Source organism: Sardina pilchardus, chromosome 1, assembly GCF_963854185.1.
Source record: "Sardina pilchardus chromosome 1, fSarPil1.1, whole genome shotgun sequence".
Taxonomy (NCBI): Eukaryota; Metazoa; Chordata; class Actinopteri; order Clupeiformes; family Clupeidae; genus Sardina; species Sardina pilchardus.
In genome coordinates, this window is record NC_084994.1 from 29,901,454 (window position 1) to 29,921,216 (window position 19,763).

A 19,763-nucleotide genomic window follows, 5' to 3' on the forward strand; every position below is an offset into this window, starting at 1 on the left:
GATTTCGTCAATTAAGGACACTCAAAGGCTAAACTCCCTTGAGACCATAAGAATGGTTCTTTTGTTGGCTATGTAAAGAAAATATCAGTCAATGTATAAAAACACTGTGTTGCACACCAACATACTTTCCATGTACCGCTTTACGTGTGATAATACTTACTATCCATCTCAGCAAGGGGAACTAACATACAGTGATTCCTCAGATACAGCAACAGCATGACTTTAGTTCCTCCTTCCTGTAAAACTATGGGCAGTGTGCCGTGCATCAGTTGAATTATGACAAGCCATCGATGGAATTATGACAGCAGAAGCAGTGATGCCATGCATAATGAAATAGGAGAATAGATTTAAGATACTGTATAATACTTCCGGATGGTGAATGAGGAGTCTCGCCCCTATTGCCGTGTGAGTTGTGACATTCCTGTACAATAATAGCCTGGCTGACGCGACCACATCTCAATGAGACGTGGTCTGGCAACCAAACATTAATTTTCTCGTAGATCTGTTCTTTGGCTGCCACGGATGTCTATCATAGCTCACCATCGTCTTGCTTTCTCCCCCTGTTCTGGGATTGGTCCCCTATCTCACACAAACATTAGAGCGGTAGTTTCCAGGCTGCCTTTGCAGTGTGAGTGAAATCGTGCGCAAAGCAGCGTGGGAACACCCAGGCTAGTACACTAAAACACTGCCCACATCTTTTGCCCACTCCCATTAAAATGTGCCATGAAAAACACCCATCTTCCATCTGTAAAAACATGAATTAGAAATTGCTGCTCTCATGTAAACCAGAATAATTAACAGTCCATAGACTAAGAACTAACTAAAAAAAAAACACGTTTATTTTAGCAACCAACATTAATTGCATGCCCCACTGTTGTTGCTTAACAGATATAACACATATAACACTGAATTACAAGCAGCAAGCTTTTTTTTTCAGGAGGATGGAAAAGACATTGAACAATACCGGATAATAACATCCTGACATCCCTTATATATTTAATCTGTAACTGACACTTATGACTTATGTAGCTACGATCGCCCTCCAGGCATTTGGCCCTCAGATATTTGAAGCAGCCTAAAAGAGCTGCCCGTGTGCCCTCCAGTTATTTGAAGCAGCCTAAAAGAGCTGCCCGTGTGCCCTTCAGTTATTTGAAGCAGCCTAAAAGAGCTGTTCTTGTGTCCTCCAGGCATTTGAATGCAGCCTAAAAGAGCTGTTCTTGTGCCCTTCAGGCATTTGAAGCAGCCTAAAAGAGCTGCCCGTGTGCCCTCCAGGCCTTTGAAGCAGCCTAAAAGAGCTGTTCTTGTGTCCTCCAGGCTTCTGAAGCAGCCTAAAAGAGCTGCGTGTGTGTGTGCGCTCTACGTTCCCGCCGCGCCTGAAGCGTCCTCCTCTTTCATGTGCATGCGCAGCTGGTGCGACTGCAGGGTCTGCACGTAGCCGAAGGCCTGTCCGCACACGCCGCAGCCGTACGGCTTCTCGCCGGTGTGCACGCGCATGTGCGTCTTGAGCACCTCGGCGCGGGCGAAGGCCTTGCCGCACAGCGAGCACAGGTGCGGCTTCTCGCCCGTGTGGCGCAGCCGGTGCTTGCGCAGCGTGACGCCCTGGGCGAAGCGCTCGCCGCACTCGGCGCAGGCGTACGGGCGCTCGCCGGTGTGCGTGCGGCGGTGCGTCTTGAGGTGCTGCGCGCAGCTGAACGAGCGGCCGCAGTCGTGGCACAGGTACGGCCGCTCGCCCGTGTGCGTGCGCACGTGCTCCTTGAGGCCCGACGCGTTGCGGAACCTCTTGGCGCAGTGCGGGCACGAGAGCGGGCGCTCGGCCGCGTGCGAGGCCTTGTGCGCCTTGAGCTCGGCCGCGCCGGCGAACGCCGCGCCGCACTTCGAGCACATGTTCCGGTTCTCCGTCCGGTGGCCCGCGATGTGCCGCCGGAGCGACGTGGACGACGTGAACGTCACCTGGCAGTGCGGGCACGCTATCGGCGCGTCCTTGCTGGCGTGGGTCACCAGGTGCGACGTGACGCTGGTCTTCTGGGCGAACGTCTTCTCGCATATGGTGCAAGAGTACGGTTTCTCCCCCGTGTGGATCCTGTGGTGGACGGTGAGGTGACTTAAAGTCCGGAAACTCTTTCCGCACTCGTCGCACTCGTACGGCTTCCCGAGAGGAGGCGGCGGCGGCCGCGGTGGCTTTTCGGTTCCTTCCTCTTCCTTCAGCCGACAGTGCCGTTTCCTCGGTCTCGGTCGCGGAGCGATGTTTTTGTCCTTGTGACACTTCTGGTGTGCTCTGAGCCCTGTCAGCTTCCAAAATGTCTGATGACAGACGCCGCAGGTATGGCGCGGTTTCTTGACCACAATCCTTTTGGGTTGTCGTCGTCGTTTCTTGGAGGGTGCGGGGATATTCTCATCATCAGAGCCAGACTGGACATCTTCATCTGAAACACAGACACAACGAATGACTAATGGTTCACTTGTATACTTTTCCACGCTCAACTATTTGTGATTAAGAGATCCGTACGAATATAACGGGACAGCTACAGTGTATGTTTGTTTACTGTGCATGACCTGAATCATATTATTTCGGATTCTTATATTTTACATCCATACTATTAGGAATGAAGTCACTGTCTCCGTCGTTGTCAACGGCGTCCTCGTCTTCTTGAAACTCTTCTGTCGCCCTCTGTGCACTGCAGTCCACCCCTGCTACAGCTGGCACCTCCGCTGAAGACTGCTCTCTGGTGTCATCCACAGATTCAGGACTCTCTGAAGCACACGAGATGGCCACGGCGGGTGGAATTGTGTGAGCCTGAACAAAAATATATAAACACATTGTAAAATGCAGATGGCAGTGAAAAAAAAAAAGTTTAAATTAAAAGCATGCCGATGAGAGGGACGTACCCGTGTCTGGATTTCATCTTTATTTCTTGTGGGCGGGGCCTTTCCCAGTATGTTCCGGTAGTTTCTGCGTAGGGAAAAAATTAAGATGAAGCATTTCACTTAGGCTACTTTTAGAGCCTCAGCACTGCAAAACAACACATAGACCTACATTAGCGAAGTTGGCATATATTACGTATGCTTCTGGATATGCATAGGTTATGAAACATATTGTAGGCCTATATTACACAATATAGTCATATACTGTATGGTCATATCATCATACCTCTTACGCATTGTCACCTGCTCCTGAAGTGTTTGAACATTGCCTCTCAGAGCTCTGATGGTCTAATGAAGAGGGGGGGAGAGATGAGAAATAGTTTCATATATGCAGAAAGAGCAAACATATAGTCTAAACTTGTCTCATCCTACTCACCCTATTGGCCTCTTTAAGTTGTCCCTCTTTAACATCCAACTTTTTCTGGAGGTCTTCGACTTGAAGCTTCAACCGCCAGTTGGACTCGATGTGGTCTCGCAGTGCACTGACGAATTCCACTTCATTCTCCCTTAACTCCAACAAGTCTTGTAATGCCAAATCAAGTCCCTCACACTTTAAACAGTTTTAAGCAGATAATTAGTTTCGAGCCATGCAACACTGTGTCAGAAAAGAGATGAGAGCATCTGCCATATCCTTTCAGATTATAACTGCTCGATTTTAAAGCATGTTGTTACATGAAAGAATAAACATTTAAAAAAGACTTACTGCATCCATGGTTATTATATTCCCTTCGTCATATCGCAAAGGCACAGCGATATCTCATTCAACTCTCTGTGAGCTAATGCTGGACTTGTTAGCCCAAGTTCGTGTTTCAAATAGGCAACTCAGCCAGGAGTGATGTATAACAACGAGATCCCTGTAAGCTAGATCTACTCAAATACATATTTGCAGAAATGGTAATGTTACTAGTTAGTGTCAGACGATCTTTACTTGTTCCTCATGTTTCCAGTCTGTGTTTACCATAGGATGTTTACACTTTTACGTCTTTTTTCGTCGTTTCTGTCGAGAGATCAAGTAAGGTTTTCTTCAGTGCCCCATGTGGATTGGAGCGGGAAAACAAGCAGGACAACAATGATGAGCCTGTGGTGCGGCTGTTCAGTTTTACAAGTGAAAATAAACTGTTTGTTTAGACCTAGTTGTCAGAGGTAATTTCATTCAGTCAGTGGGATATTGATGACATTTCAACCTTGAATCACCCCAATTTAAATGGAAAACACAAGTGCAATTTATCAGGGGAAAAAATACATATTTTTAAAATGTTGGCCATGTCAATTCTTCAATAGCCTATAAAGATAGGCATATGCCCCTATTAATATGTTATACTTATAGTAGGGCCTACTATTAATACTTAGAGCAAAACTCATTGAGTTTGCAAAACTAAATCACAAACGCTGTTTTGCACTCAGTTTTCAATTTTGTAGGCCTTCCACACACTTTGCAAAACTGTACAGTCCGCTGCACAGCACTCATTTTGCAGAACTGTAAACACAACTCACTGCTTTACACTCAATTTCCAAATGATCAACACACTCCTAGAAAAACTAGGCTATACAAGTATGGCTATTTACACTATTTTGCCAACTGTCTGGCACACTGTCACATGTGAAAACTATTTTAGTTCAGTTTGCAATCAGCCTATAAGCACTAAGCAAATAGCAAATAACTCCATAAGGCTACAGTAGATAACAGCAGAGAATGACAGCACCTTCCAAAACACACAACGTGAGAATTTCTGTATTATGCTAGGCTACTTGCCCGCAACAGAATCCGAATGAAACAAATCTACAAAGAAAGCAAACGGCAGATGTGTTTTTTATTCATCAGTGTGTAGTTAGTGCATTGTGTGCTTATTAACATGATGGCTTAACTGTTTTGATACGAAAATACCATTTTCACTAAAGGTATGAAGAGTTAAGCAAGGTTTTATCGGCTTTTGCATTAGTACAATGTTTTGCTAATTTGGTGAATGGCTTTCTTATTTGTGTAGAATTTTGCATAAATAGGCAATAGTTACAAAAATGTGCTTGAGCAATCAGAAAAAAAAACTGTAGGAAAAAGTATTCTGTAGCATTTTGAAAATACAAAAATATTTTATTTTGATCATTTTTTGGCTGCTACCGTCCACTCTGGCTCCAAGGTTTATTAGGCAATGAGTCATGACGTTTCGGCCTATAAGGCCTTCATCAGATCTCAGAGGAAAAAAACAAGAGTAATCATTTTATTACAGGCACCATAACAAAGATTGTCTAGTTATCAACCACCTCTGGGCATAACCTGGTCATTGATAACATGGGCCTGTAATTCCCGTTTCCCTTCCTTGAGACATGATCAATCACATGGATGGGTAGTAGAATCTAACATCCTATTAAATATCACTACGTTCATGACTTGAACATTACTATCATTAACATGTGACTGGTTCTACAAGAGGAAGTTTGTACTTCTTCCTCAAGTCTGTTAACAATGCAATACATATAAAAGGCCAACACCTTATTTCCTCTTTTACAAGTAGCAGGCCAGTCAGACATGACATGTGACATGAGATTGTGGGCATGGATATTTTCCTGTAAAATCTTCGATTGGCCTTGCCTCTGTCCATTGAAAACATAACCACGGACAACAGAAATCTGTTCACAGAAGATATAAAATGGCAACCCGGAGGAACCGGGTCCGCACAAACCCGCGGCAGAACCCAGGCAACCCAGTCAAAAACAGGGAATCCGAGGCAAATTGGACTCCGACCCCACCCCTGCCTATCCAATGTTGTGCTCTGGTTTCTCATGGCCGTGTAGACTCCTGAGGTAGCCGAAACTCTCCCCACAGACGGAGCAGCTGTAAGGTCTCTCTCGGGTGTGGACCCTCTCGTGCGTCCTGAGCGTCTCCACGCACGTGTGCGTCTTCCCGCAGGTGGCGGCGCACAGGTGAGGCCGCTCCCTGGAGTGGCGGAGCTGGTGTCTTCTGAGGGTCAACGGCCGGGCGAAACTATTACCGCACTCGGTACACCGGTGTGGTCTCTCTCCCGTGTGCGTATACGCTGGTGTTCTTTGAGCTGCGTCGACGTCCTGAACGTGACGCCGCAGACGGAACAGAGGTACAGCTTTTCTCCGGTGTGGGATCGCTCGTGGATTCTCCAGTTGGGATAGGCCCTAAACCTCCTCTCGCAGATCGAACACTCGTAAGGCATCTCCCCCGTGTGAATGGTGACGTGGGACTTGAGGGAGCTGGAGTTAGAAAAAGTCTTTGAGCAATGGCTGCAGGCAAATGGCTTTTCCCCTGTGTGAATCCTGATATGTACCCGGAGTTTTGACGCGGCTATAAAATACATTGGGCAGTGGGGGCACTGGTGTGGCCTCTCTTGAGCATGCCACATCTGGTGCGCTTTCAGGTTACCCAACTGGAGGAACTTCCTCTCGCAGAGTGCGCAAGTGAACCACCTCTCCCCCCTGTGGATGCTCCGATGCGTGCGTAAGTTTGACGACGAGGAAAACCTCTTGCCACACTCGTTGCACGTGTGCGCGGTCGCCGTGGGCTTCCTCTGATCCTGTCCTCGCGCTTCTTCTTTAGCTGAGCGCGAGTTGAGTTGGGCCCGGAGGTTACCGGGCAGGGCGAATGTCCTCCCACACGTGGCACAGCCGTAGGGTTTCTCTCCGGTGTGGATTTGGTAGTGGTGGCGTAGATTGGCCGCGCAGCTCAAAACCTTCCCGCAGTCATCGCACCTGTGGAGTTTCTTCTGCGTGTTGTTACGGCTGTGCCGGTCGGACGCCGTGGGACCTTTCTGAGTCTCCGACTCGCCACCACGCATTTTCTGGTAATGTTTACTTTTCTCTTGTGACATTGCCTCCCGTGCATTATGAGACAAGGACTCACAGCTGTCATCTAACAAAAGACAAAAACGTTTTTGTCAACTAGCCTACTACTACACTACTAAATACAACAACAGCAAAATTAGTGCAATTTTTAGTTACAATTTTTGTTAACCCAGACATTACATCTACAAGTATGTAACACTGTAGACCTACTGCTGAATTGTGACTGCTGTGTTTTCACAGTAGTATTATAGATATTTTTTTTATTTCGAGTTAACAACAGTGACGAACTGTATCTCCAAGACATACTTGAAATTTCCCTCAAGACACTTACACAACCAATATTGCTAATTATTATGTGTAGACTGACTTACCATCAGGGACATCACAGACCCCATCCACTTGAATAATTCCAGCTTCTGCTCCATCTTGTCTCAGTTTGTGTCTGCAGTCCTGCAGCCTCACTGACAACATCGTTAGAGGGAAAAGCTGTGGTGATGTTTCAGTGTTAGTGTCGACAGAGCCTGTAGCATGGACAATCAGCGAGGGAAGGCCCACATTACCCTGAATATAAGACACACACATGAAAAGGGAAAAAGTGAGGAGAACAGAGCTTATTTTACCTCGTTGTTATTGGCTGAGCTGAGAGGACTGGGACTATTACACTATCAGTACATCATGCTGCCTCCTATGCAGATCAACTGAGAAAAACAAACAAAACAAACTGCACATTTTTATGGGGTTCTGACAAATAAAAGAGTTTGGTTTTAGCTACCTTTTCAGCAGCAAAATGTTCCTGTAGGACTTCTGATAGTCTGTGGGAAAGACTGCGCACAGAGAACTGATGCACAGTTATGCCCTCAAGTTGAGATAACGCTCGTTAATCAAACAACTCCAACACCTATCCTCTCGCTGCAATGCCAAACCTCGCTCACTTGTTTCTCTCTGCACTATATGGCTAATAGACATTGACTGTACATTTCTAATTGTACAGAATATACACCTCGCCTGTCAATGAAATAGTGCGTCATTGCACGCAACCAACGTCGTGTTCGAATCATCAAATGTTCCCCTTTTGGAGGTTGGAAGGAGGCCACATTTCATTGTGAACATGAAACGTTACACCCTCCTTTGCCTCTGGGGAACAACAACAACAACAACAACAACAACAAAATGCTAGAAGACATGAGACTCTTTGATCTTGTGCCAGAGCATCCACTCAGAGCAGAGCGCTTAAATCCTGCACCAAAAAGAAAATCAGAAAGTGTGATATTTTTGTTTTGTCTTTCAAATTGGCCCTGGTAAGATATATACAGTAAGGAGTATAATATTAATTCCGATTAAAATGCCAATGTATCAATGGCAAAACAATGGGATATCATAATGATGATAATCATATGATAATAATAATACATTTTATTTAAAGTACCAAGGTCGCTTGGGTCATAACATTATTTACAAAGAGACTGAGTCATTAAGTAATGTTGTTTAGTATTTTATTCACCTTCAACAGTTTTTCAGAAAAAGTCAAATAAAAAAAAACCCAATAATAATAATAAAAAAAACTCTAATATATTTTACATGTAAATTACACTTGAATAAAATCACCCCCCCCCCCCCCCCATATGCCTCTCTTGAGAGAGTTCGACTTTGCAAAAGAATAAACATCCTTGGAAGACTATGAGGGCTTTGAAACGTCCATGCTTTATCGAGAGGTAGTCGTAGACACCATGTAGTCTGTGATCTTGTGCGATCAAGTCTCCCGAGGTTGTACATTTCTCTGCACTGCAGATGTGTGTAGTCCTTATTGCCCTTAGACAGAGTGAAATCGTCTGTGGTGAACGTACAGTGACTCCTGGTAACCAAAGTCCTTTGCACAAAACGAGCAGCGGTAGGGTTTCTCCTTGGTGTGAACCCTCGTGTGTTTTTGGACATGTTGCAACCTCGTGAATCCCTTGCCACATACGTGGCACATGAAAGGACTGTTTTCCGAGTGCTTGAGGCTGTGCTGTTTTAAGGTAAAGTGGAAGCGAAAGCGTTTGTCGCAAACCGAACACTTGTGCGGCCTCTCTCCCGTGTGCACCATGGCGTGCCTCTTCAAATGGCTCAAATTTTCATACGCCTTGCCGCAGGTGTCGCAGAGACACGGCCTCGGTTTACGGGGCGGGTCAGCCTCGGTCCGCCTTTTCTCGCAGTGACGTTTTTGGTGAGTGCCGAGATCGGCGGGATGCGCGAAGGTCTTTTGGCACCCAGAGCAAACCTCGCACGGCCTTTCGTCCAGGTGCGCTTCCTGGCGGGGGCAGGAATCGGTCGAGTGGTCGAAAGACTCGTCACGCTTTCCACACTTGTACAATTTCTGTCCACTGGCATCAGAGGCCTCGCAGTGGCCATGTTCTTCATCGTGTAGTCTTTGGTGAATGTGGAGACCCTCTGATGTGCTACACTCCTCTCCACACACTTCACATGTGTGGGGTTGAACTACTCTCACGTACTTCATGGGTTCAGAGAGACACTGATTCAGGGTGGCACCTTTATCATGGATTAACCTGTGCAGTTTCACGTAGTACACTTTTCTAAACATCTCGTTGCACAGGGTGCAAGAATAAACTTCCCCAGTCTTGTTTTCCAAGTCATCTGTGGGTGAGATGTTGTTGCTGTCCTTCGAGGAAGACAGCCAGACCTGATCTGGAAGACATGCAGATAACAGAGAAAAGTTTTTAGAAACTTCATAAAACACCAAAGGAAACTACATGCTAAACTGTAAACTGAGTGGTTCTGAATTATGAAGTTAGACCATTAAACAGGACATTGTCATTTTCCGTGTTCACTTTTTTTGAGCGTCCCTAAAAGTGGAAAGGATTTCTCCTCATCCTCCATGTAAGAATGTCATTACTACAAATGTCTATTTAAAAATGTGTAATAATTATTCTATTTCCCTCACCAAATCTTGTTTGTTCATGTCTTGTTGTACGAGTACACTGGCGACTACGCCACTCTCTGTCTTGTGTAAAGTGCTTTGGGTTGCACTCTGTGCACGTTAAATGCGCTATATAAATAAATTACTTACTTACTTACTTACTAAATAGTAATAATAAATCTGCAGAAACTGTATGTTGCAGAGTTTGATTTATGTATTCTTGAAATTGTATTGTCCCAATCTGGCACCAAACTCCGCCATCATGGAATTCTTCTTGCCTTAATTCAATTCATTATCCTGTTGTTCACTTACTATCAGGGTTGTCATTGCTGTTGCCATCATCTTCAAGGTTGCAATCGAGGCCTTTCCGCATGTCACTGTTATCATCACTACCACCGATATCCCTTTCATCTTCGTTATCCTCTCCCTCGTAATTTGACTCACCAAAATCTTCTTCTTGAACAGAGGAAACGCCATTTAGTCAAAGATTCAGCACAGCAGTCCTCCAGCCAAAGTTATTAAATCAACAAAAGAGAGTGAAGTGGTGTGACACATGAGACTGAAGCAAGTTCTAAGCTATATACAAAAAAATATTTTGTACTATGTATCCCTCAGATATTTCTTTGATTTAAAAAATAAAAGAATATTTCTGAGAAGTTAACAGCAATGTTGTGGGATGAGGTTCCATATGGACTTTACGCACCCCCAGGGTCATCAGGGTCGTCCTCATCTTCTGGTCTGTGATCCGGGTCCATTTCAGGATAATAATCCGAGACTTCATCTTTGTTATGATTACGGTCTTCATCTTCCTTGTTGTCTTGACGACAATGCCTCTTTTCCACCTGAACAAAGAAAACTCCATTAAACCCCCTGTCTGGGAGAAAAGGGGTTTCCGCACATACACACTTCCTCCAGGCTCAGAACTGACTCAGTACATGATCACGTCCTTGGTTCAGTGCCATACCATAATATCCATTCCTGTGAGTCTTAAATATAAGAAGTGCAATGTTTTTTTTGTAATATGTTATGTGCTGTGTGTCTGTATTGTTTGCGTTTCCAAATGGAGAATGATGATGGTGGTGGTGGTGTTTCTAGTAGGAGGTGGTGTTTCTAGTACAGTAGGTGGTGGTGTTTCTAGTCGGAGGTGGTGTTTCTAGTAGGAGGTGGTGTTTCTAGTAGGTGGTGGTGTTTCTAGTCGGAGGTGGTGTTTCTAGTAGGAGGTGGTGGTAGTAGGAGGTGGTGTTTCTAGTAGGTGGTGGTGTTTCTAGCCGGAGGTGGTATTTCTAGTAGGTGGTGGTGTTTCTAGTAGGTGGTGGTGTTTCTAGTAGGAGGTGGTGTTTCTAGTAGGAGGTGGTGTTTCTAGTAGATGGTAGTGTTTCTAGTAGGAGGTGGTGTTTCTAGTACAGTAGGTGGTGGTGTTTCTAGTAGGAGGTGGTGTTTCTAGTAGGTGGTGGTGTTTCTAGTAGGAGGTGGTGTGGCTCCATGCCACTGACTGAGTCTGGGGGGTTGGTTGCATCAGTCTCAGAAGACCTGTATGAAAGTGTCTACATAGCCCTACAAACCAACTATGCAACACACACAACTTAAATACCTAACTTTTAAATATGCATGCATTTTGATCACCTCTATCATAAGTTAAGCAAAATCAATAAATCAATCAATAAATAAATCCCAAACATACCAAAATGTCGTCACTGATGACAGCATCTGTAGGAGTCTGCTGGCCAGCAATAATGACTTCCTGGTCCTTGGATGACCTCTGTGCCGACCCCTCTGTGTCATCAAGACCAGGAGAACTGGGCTCAGAGGTGCAGGACAGGGTGAGCAGGGGGCGGTCCTCACACGCCTGTAGATTCAGCACACATCAAATATAAGCTACCATTACGATTAGCGGTCCATCCACACAGCCAGGACAGAGGAGAGGACGATTATTTTATTGTCTTTTGTAAACAGTGCTTCCTCTGTCAAAGTGAATGTCTTCAAAATTGACAATATAAAAAATCTTTATACTGTGAAGTCTTGATTTGAGGAGTCTGAAGTCTGAATCATTTCAGACAACCATCGGCTGTGTGCTGTGTTTTCTTATTCCTTCCTGGTGTTATTTACTTAATAGTTTTCTCTGGATGTATTAGGTATATCAAGCTAATATTTTGGCTAAGTTAGTTTCAATGGTTACTCTTTAGATAGTAAAAGTTTGAAGCAAATCTGAGATGGTCAAGCAGAAGGCTTCTCTAAAAGCAAACGGAGGTGGAATGAGATGAACAAGATGTTCGTGATCCATCACGCACTGTACCTCATCATGGACGGACGAACGAGGCTGATTGTGCCGGGATGACGCTGCAACTGGCGGCACTGAAAAGTCGAAAAGTCTCCCTTGTCTTGCACCCTGATGCTTTCTATGTAGGGAGAATATCAAGGGGTGGGAGGGCTTTATTTACATGTGTGTTGATACCTCTATGACCCAAAGTACTTCACAAGATTTTTTTTTTTTTAAACACACACAAATACAAATACAACACACAAATCTAAATCGGAGCAGATAAGACTACAGCACACTTTGTGTAGCAAATCCTTAAAAACAAAGGTGGAATCACAGTTATGCGAGATTCCCAATGCCTAGTCAACAGGAACATTGCATGCTAAGGTGCACGCCATTTATGAACATGTACTGTGCATTGTGTTTGTTACGGCAATAGGTGAGAATGTGTGCAATGTGCACATACAGATGTGGACAGCACTCCTCGGGACAATAAACAGTGTTTATTTGAGTAGTATATGAACTAAAAGGTGCACTCCTCAGGATGATAAACAGCGTTTATTTGAGTAATAAATGAACTAAAAAGGTGCATACCCCGTCTGCTGAGTGAGCTGTTCTTTCATGGACTTCACATTCTCCTGAAGAGCTTGAATGATCTGCTGGAAAGACTATATAAGAGAAACAGAAGAGAGAAGATAGACGGTGGTTGACATAAAAGAGGCATCCAAGATGTTTTGGAAAACTTCAACGCAAATCTTGTCCAGTGTGTGTGCGTGTGTGTGTGTGTGTGTTGATAGAGAGGGACTATTTGACACCATCCCGTTTCAAGAATCTTTGACACGTAGACACCGTCTTCTATCACTTCTATTCCATGCATCCACTCATCCATCATGCTCAAATTCTTCACAAGAAACCACATCTCAGATCAAACCCCATTTGCTGTTCACATTCATAATGCATTTGCCTTGCGCAAAACTTGTTTATTTATTTACTAATATTTATGCTTACAATACGTAGTAAAATCGGCTACCTTATATGTCTCTGTGACCTCTTTATCTTTCTCCTCCAGACTCTTCTGAAGTTTCTGCACTTGTAACTTTAGAAGTTGGTTGGAGTCAGCGGGGTCAATTGATGCTCGTTCAGATTCCAACACCTTCTCTTCTGACTCTGAGACAACCTGTGAATGATGAAGCTGAAATGAAAGTAAATATATATTTTATAATACAACTGAAGCATTGGAATAACAACACAATTTGAAATGGTTAGTTATTTAGGCCCTGAGCCTGGCCCTGCCCCGGCAGTGCATACAATACAAGAGGACACATAGGGAGTTATGAAAATTGTAGATAAATGGTGATATTTCATATATTAATCCTAACGTCGGCTACGCTGTAACAGTTCTCATCATAGACTACTTACTTCACCGGACAACACAAATGGATGTCGATTTCTTAGATGGGCATGCAGTGGACTTGTTTTCGAGGCTGATATCCTGAGTTTCTTTTTGCAGTAGAGACAGAGCGCTGCTTTTTCCTCTGGAATGAACTTAAAATGCCTCCACACAATTGACCTTTTTCTCGATTCGTTGCCATATATCCTGGACCGAACCAAGGGCGACACAATTGACGTTTTTCTCGATACGCTGCGATGTACGCTGGACTGGGCCAAGGGCAACACGGACGGATGTCGATTTCGTAAATGGACATGCAGGGGAGTTGTTGTTCTCGAGGCTGAGAATTTGAATTTTGTCTTGCAGTGGAGACAGAGGACTGCGTTTCCCTCTGAAATTAACTTAAAATGCCTCCACACAATTGACCTTTTTCTCGATTCGTTGCCTATCCTGTACCGAATCAAGGGCAACACCGACGGATGTCGATTTCTTAGATGGACATTCAGTGGAGTTGTGCTTCTCGAGGCATATAATTTCACTTTCCTGTTGCAATAGAGACAAATGACTGCGTTTTCCCCTAGAATTGACTTAAAATGCTTCCACACGACTGACTTCTTCGATATGTTGCAATGTTCTTCCATATCCGAAAGCTTGGGGAAATTGTTCAAAACAAGCTCACTAAAGGCTTCTCTCTCTCTCTCTGCATGATGCGCTCGCTGCCCTCAGCTCCGACTTGTCATGGTGTGTTTACATCACGTGTGGATGCTCTGTCGCACATGTAAGAAGATTAGAACCTAGCGCCACCAAAAGGTTGGGAATAGAAAACATATTTAAGAAAATGTAGGCTATTTTTTGTCCTCGTAGGGGGCTGTTGGAGGCTAAACGCAAGTAGACGCAGTTTAAACTGCTTCAATACGGGAGATTAAAGGTGTTCCCAATTCTAATTCCCATTTTCCCCCAACTTGTACATCCAGTCTTTTTTTTAGGGTTCTCTTTGGGGTTAAACAAACTGACATGGTTCTGGCCCTGTAAATGCTAGCAAACAGATTAACTGTTTGACTGCATCTGTTAATGATGATATGGGGGTGCCTTCATGGTGGTAAAGTGGGAAAACTGTGCAGGATGAAAGAATCATGGAAAAAAGATGGGTCATCTCTGCAAAGCTGTATACTGTGGATGGTGCTTGATCAGAGCCAGCCTCGTCCGTCAGAGGACAGTGAGTGACCAACTCCAAACTATGCAATAACCATGTCTGTCTATAAAGGAGTGGAATGGAATTTAGAGAGAGAGAGAGAGAGAGAGAGAGAGAGAGAGAGAGAGAGAGAGAGAGAGAGAGAGAGAGAGAGAGATTGATTCGACATACCCATTCGGATCTGGCTCAAAATATTCCAAACAGTCATTGAACCAATAGCATGACATGGCAGTGAAGTGTGGGGTCCTCCTATGTACAATGGTTTTGAAAAAATGGGACAAACACCCAATCGAAACCCTGCATGCAGAGTTCTGTAAAAGTATCCTCAAGGTACAGAGGAACACACCTAACAATGCATGCAGGGCTGAATTAGGCCAATACCCTTTATTAATTAAAATAGAAAAAAGAGCCATCAAATTCTTTGAACACCTCAAAACAAGTGACCCCAGCTCTTATTGTTATAAAGCCCTAAAAAGCTAAGATATGAGTGTAAAAACGAGTCCCCTCATCCAGCTAGTCCTGAGTCTCACACACACTAATGATCTAATATAACTAATAGTCAGCCTCAGGACCTTGCCACCCTTTCTCAAACAATTTGGCCTAATCATAGCCGAAAAACAAAATGATTTTTCATATTGGACTGAAACAACAAAAAAACTAAATAAACTTCAATGCTATCTGGCCCTAAACAGGGAGTATACACTGTGGGAGACTACCTGTCCACCGTCACTGTTACCAGGCAGAGAAAAACCTTGACCAGGGACAGGCTAAGCAACCACAGCCTGGCGATCGAGACGGGCAGACACAGGCCAACCTGGCTGCCCAGAGAAGACAGGCTGTGTGCCAACTGCAACCAAGGTGCCATAGAAACAGAGTTACACTTCTTGGCTGAATGCTGCCAATGGAAAGAAATAAGAGATCAATTCTGTCCTAAATTCAGAGAAATGCACCCAGACCTTCAAAACACAAGTTTGAGAATATCTATTAGGAGAGGAACAAAAGAGTGCAAGCAAGATACTTAGATGCTTGCCACAGAAAAAGGGAGTCACTTCATCAGTGAAGCACACACACACACACACACACACACACACACACACACACATGCACTCCCATTTACACCACCACATACAGACACACAAGCACACGCACACTGCCGTTGCAGAAATGTATGATACTTGATGCTTTGTTTTTGATATTGTTTTATATGTACTATAAGAAATGCTTTGGCAAAACAAATTGTATTTTTTGTCATGCCTATAAAGCTCAATTGAAATTGAAATTGAGAGAGAGAGAGAGAGATATCCCATACTATCAAGTAAGTCAGTAGCAATGAGCTCGAAGAGACCCAGGAGCCAGTACATAGAATTTGTTTGTACTTCGATATGGAATGTATCAAGATCCCTCTGCATTTCTGTTAAAATGATCCAGATGGAACAAAACAGATTAACATGGTATGTGAAATATAAATATATACATTTATTGCAAAATTCTTTACCCTACAAAATTTGTTACATACACAGGCACTGGTCTTGGAGAAGTTGGAGTTCGTCCAACATTTGCTTGGCAGACAAGAAGGACCCTGAAGTCTGAAGCAGTTCACCCTCCCCCCTACACCGTTTTATCAAGAAGAAGTTATCGTAGAGTAGGCAGGGTGTGGACACTGTGCAGTCAGTGACCTTGTGTGATCAAGCCCCCCATGTCCCCTAGTATGCACCACAGGTGGTCTTAATGCCCTAACGCAGAGTGAAATCGTTTCTGGTGCATGTACAGTGACTCCTGGTAACCAAAGTTCTTCAAACAAATGGAGCAGCGGTACGGTTTCTCCTTGGTGTGGACCCGCTCGTGTTTCTGGACGAGGTGTAGCCTCGTGAATCCCTTGTCACATACGCCGCATCGAAAAGGACGGTCTTCAGAGTGGTTAAGCATGTGTGTATTTAAGCTCTGCTGAAGATGATACCGTTTGTCGCACACCGAGCATTTGTACGGCTTTTCGCCCGTGTGCAACGCGAGGTGCCTTCTCAGGCTGCCCCAGCGCGGAAAAGACTTGCCGCAGCTATCGCAGAGATGCCGTTTCCGCCCGTCGTGCGTTTTCAAATGCTCCCTGAGGGTGCCGGCGTGTTTAAGACGCTTGCCGCACAGCGGACACTCCAAAGGTCTCTCGTCCGAGTGACTTCTCTCGTGAACCCTCAGCGAGCACTTCTGATAGAACGTCATCGGGCACTGCGCGCACGCGTGCGCGTACGTCCTCCTCCTTCGGGCGCGGGCCGAGGGCGTTTGAGGGCCTCCGTCGCCCGCAGCCTCCACCTGCTGCTGGGGCCATTCTTTGCAGTGGAAATTCTGGTGCACCCGGAGACCGGTGGGATAGACAAAGGTCTTCTTGCACCGAGGGCAAACGTATGGTCTCTCGCCCAGGTGCGTACTCTGATGAACGTGAAAAAGGGTGACGCCCACGAACGACTTGTCGCACTTTGCACACTTGTACACTTTCCGTCCTCTGGCGTCTCGCTCGCAGTGGACTTTCTCTCCACTGTGTTGTCTTTGGTGAATGTGAAGAGCGCCGGACGTACTCAGCCTTCTTCCACAGGTTTGACACTGGTAAGGTTTGACTCGTTTCGGTTGAGAGAGGCATCGATTAACGGTGACATCCCCGATCTCGTTGTTCTCCATGTTGTCTGCGGACGAGATGTTGTTGCCGTCCTTAGAGGAAGACTGAAAAGCCTCATCTGGAAGACATAAATGTGCAACTCCATCGGATATCAAAGGTTATACACCTTTTTTTAATCTTTTTTTTTTTTTAAATCAAATTCACAAACAAACAAACAAACAAGCTCAGAAGCTTTCCTTGCATTTATTCAAGTCATTAACCTTACTGTTCACCTACCTTCAGGGTTATCATTACTGTTGCAATCATCTTCAAGGTTGTAATTGGTGTCTTCACCATTGTTCACTTCATTGCCATCACCATCAATCTCATCATTGACACCATCGCCATGACACAGCTCCTCCTCTTCAGCCTCCATGTGATGGCCGAGATCATCCTCCTCATGTTGAGCAGACGAAGCTCCATTTGGTGGAAGCTGGCAGCGCTCCTCTGACCTCACTGATGACATAAATCAGTACAATCAAAATGAATCCAAATCAAAAATAAAGAAAGCAAAGTGACTTGATGTATTATTGTAACATTCATTAATATCTTTTTAGTTTTTTATTATTACAGTGCTGACCCCGGAAAGTATTGTTTGGAAACCTGCACAAAAAAACAAAAACAATAATGATAATGGCCGGGTTTCCCAGAATTGTTAAGAAGCTCTTAAGTGCTAAGAACTTCTTAGGAGCGTTCTTAGAACATTCTTACAACGCTCCTAAGAAGTTCTTAGCACTTAAGAGCTTCTTAACGATTCTGGGAAACCCGTCCAATGTCAATAAAGAATGCAAAGTGGTTTAACACAATGGGCACTAGGTTAAATTTGCAATGTGCACCATCTAAGGCTACCATGCGGCGGAAACCACACAATGAAAACAACACGATAGCTCGTCTCTGTGCTCGTTACTGGCCCAGCAGTGTTTATGTCAATTCACTCAGGGCTCACTTCCTGTTTTATTAAAAGTACAACCTGGCCACTACTATTTTTTTTAATCATTATTATTATTGTAGGACAGTGAATAGGTAGACAAGAAACAAGTGGGAGAGAGAGACTGGGTCAAATTAGCAGGATGTTTAGCAAAGTAATTAGTTTAGGATTAGCTTGTGCGGGACGCTATTTTCCTCATTTCATGGGGCATTGAAAGACAAAGAAATTGGAGCCCAATGTGAGCTGAAACCCAATTCCGTTATGATCAGTTATCTTTGCCCTGCGACTTTCACATACTATCAGGGCTGTCGTAACTGTTGCCACCATTTTCAAGGCTGTCCTCCGGATCTTTCTCGGTGTTGATATCGTCGTCATCGTCGTCATCGTTGTCATCATCGTCGCCATCATCGTCGTCATCATCGTTGTCATCATCGTCGTCATCGTCGTCATCCTCCCTCTCTTGCTGACCATGCAGTGTGAAGGTCGGTGAGCTATGGGTTTTTAAGTGCTGAATGTAGTCCGGACAATATCTATAACTCTCTTCACACAAGGGACATTTGAAGGGCCTTTCCTCTGAAGAACTTCCCTCATGTACTTCCAGAGAAGCTTTCTGAGGGGGTGACTCTGGGTGCTGCATCGCATGCAGTGAGGATCCCTGTTGACTCATCTTCTTCCTGCAAGACTTGAGCAAAAACTCTGGAAAACAAACACCGAGGTTTAAACATTGACTTAAATCGATAACATTTCTTCAGCTATGAGGGTAGTACACAGGGGCATTTAACATGGTATTCATTTGTTTTTTGTTTTTTTTTGCATAGCACACCATCCTGCGGTTTATACACAATGTGGCTAATACACAGGAAATTACTGTATACACTGTTAAAACAATTGTGTTGGAAACCAGTTAAAATGTCAAACACAAATTGACACTCAACAACACTCAACACTTGCTAAGTCAAACCAACTTACTTTCAGGGTTTTGATCACTGTTGGCATCATCTTCAGGGACATAATCTGGGTCTGACTCATAATTATAATCTGAGACAACATCATCACCACCATATTCACCACCATCATCGTCACCATCTTCACCATCATCGTCATCGTCATCGTCAAAATCCTTCTCCTCCTGACGGCCGGGCATCTCTCCACTGTGAACTGTGAAAGTGCCATCTGGTCCCAGTTTATGCCTGCAGTCCTGCAGCCTCACCAACAGTGTCTTCAGAGGAAGGGGCGCTGGTTGTCTTTCTGGGTCACTGACGGAGTCTGCAGCGGTGGTGGTGGTGGTGTTGGCCTCAGCGGTATAAGCGGTCTGCATAAATGTGTTTACAAACTCCTGCAAACCAAGCATAAAGCTTAATTGTTTAATTGATATTCTCCTAGTCATTGTTTATTCCTCATCAGGTTATTGCTTGAAAAAATAGTTTATTGATAATATTGCTATATTGTTTTTGTAATTGTTCACTGTTAATTTAATTTGTGTTGTAATTATTTATAAGTCGCTTTGGACAAAAGCGTCTGCTAAATGACTATAGCCTTAACTATAAAGCAGATACAGCTTAACAGTGCTGTGAGAAGAGTTCAGGAGGGTTTGAGTCTCTAATCTCAATTGCACCATTACATTCCAGGTACCATTCCACTGACTTGCATTGTATTCAATTCAGGGTAACAAGAAAGTACAGAGCGGTAGAGAGACAGCCTGGTGCTGG

The 19,763-nt window shown here is 44.4% G+C and overlaps 4 protein-coding genes across 5 annotated transcripts in view; all 4 read right to left on the bottom strand.

Moving 5' to 3' along the window:
• Nucleotides 1-857: 857 nt before the first annotated feature.
• Nucleotides 858-3,892, bottom strand: LOC134072019 (zinc finger protein 883-like). The gene is made up of 6 exons (XM_062528653.1): nt 3,626-3,892; nt 3,299-3,472; nt 3,149-3,210; nt 2,887-2,950; nt 2,596-2,794; nt 858-2,423 (listed from the first exon to the last, which is right to left on the bottom strand). Exons 1-6 carry the CDS (start codon nt 3,632-3,634, stop codon nt 1,357-1,359), a joined length of 1,575 nt encoding a protein of 524 aa, XP_062384637.1. The 5' UTR covers nt 3,635-3,892; the 3' UTR covers nt 858-1,356.
• Nucleotides 3,893-5,673: 1,781 nt separating this feature from the next.
• On the bottom strand, nt 5,674-6,722 carry LOC134078025 (oocyte zinc finger protein XlCOF15-like). The gene is made up of 2 exons (XM_062533657.1): nt 6,244-6,722; nt 5,674-5,878 (listed from the first exon to the last, which is right to left on the bottom strand). The coding sequence occupies exons 1-2, from the start codon at nt 6,720-6,722 to the stop codon at nt 5,674-5,676; spliced, it is 684 nt and encodes a 227-aa protein (XP_062389641.1).
• Nucleotides 6,723-8,350: 1,628 nt separating this feature from the next.
• Nucleotides 8,351-13,978, bottom strand: LOC134087579 (zinc finger protein 37 homolog). 2 transcript variants are annotated; one of them, XM_062541177.1, is made up of 8 exons: nt 13,320-13,978; nt 12,931-13,092; nt 12,495-12,568; nt 11,937-12,039; nt 11,325-11,489; nt 10,347-10,485; nt 9,956-10,093; nt 8,351-9,411 (listed from the first exon to the last, which is right to left on the bottom strand). In XM_062541177.1, the coding sequence occupies exons 1-8, from the start codon at nt 13,929-13,931 to the stop codon at nt 8,540-8,542; spliced, it is 2,265 nt and encodes a 754-aa protein (XP_062397161.1). In that variant the 5' UTR covers nt 13,932-13,978; the 3' UTR covers nt 8,351-8,539. The 2 variants fall into 2 exon arrangements, with proteins under 2 accessions (XP_062397161.1, XP_062397154.1); XM_062541170.1 differs by having other exon boundaries at nt 9,956-10,096.
• A 2,008-nt stretch (nt 13,979-15,986) lies between these two features.
• LOC134078036 (uncharacterized) overlaps nt 15,987-19,763 on the bottom strand; it is a 17,143-nt gene continuing 13,366 nt past the window's right edge. The window contains exons 16-19 of the mRNA XM_062533667.1: nt 19,024-19,390; nt 18,352-18,750; nt 17,364-17,582; nt 15,987-17,205 (exon numbers count right to left, since the gene is read on the bottom strand). Of these exons, the coding sequence (XP_062389651.1) occupies nt 16,208-17,205; nt 17,364-17,582; nt 18,352-18,750; nt 19,024-19,390 (1,983 nt within the window). The 3' untranslated portion in view covers nt 15,987-16,207. The remainder of the gene's footprint in view (nt 17,206-17,363; nt 17,583-18,351; nt 18,751-19,023; nt 19,391-19,763) is intronic.

What these genes read in the sequence shown, in the direction of transcription:
- LOC134072019 (XM_062528653.1), bottom strand. An exon ending in AAGATGAAATCCAGACACGG is followed by an intron (nt 2,795 to 2,886) that starts GTACGTCCCTCT and finishes ATTTTTGTTCAG; the next exon opens with GCTCACACAATTCCACCCGC. An exon ending in CAGTGACTTCATTCCTAATA is followed by an intron (nt 2,424 to 2,595) that starts GTATGGATGTAA and finishes TCTGTGTTTCAG; the next exon opens with ATGAAGATGTCCAGTCTGGC.
- LOC134078025 (XM_062533657.1), bottom strand. Translation starts at nt 6,722, where the DNA reads ATGCGTGGTGGCGAGTCGGAGACTCAGAAAGGTCCCACGGCGTCCGAC. An exon ending in CAGTGCCCCCACTGCCCAAT is followed by an intron (nt 5,879 to 6,243) that starts GTATTTTATAGC and finishes GTTGACCCTCAG; the next exon opens with AAGACACCAGCTCCGCCACT.
- LOC134087579 (XM_062541170.1), bottom strand. Translation starts at nt 13,931, where the DNA reads ATGGAAGAACATTGCAACATATCGAAGAAGTCAGTCGTGTGGAAGCAT. An exon ending in CATTTGTGTTGTCCGGTGAA is followed by an intron (nt 13,093 to 13,319) that starts GTAAGTAGTCTA and finishes CTTTCATTTCAG; the next exon opens with CTTCATCATTCACAGGTTGT. An exon ending in TCATCAGTGACGACATTTTG is followed by an intron (nt 10,486 to 11,324) that starts GTATGTTTGGGA and finishes TTCTTTGTTCAG; the next exon opens with GTGGAAAAGAGGCATTGTCG.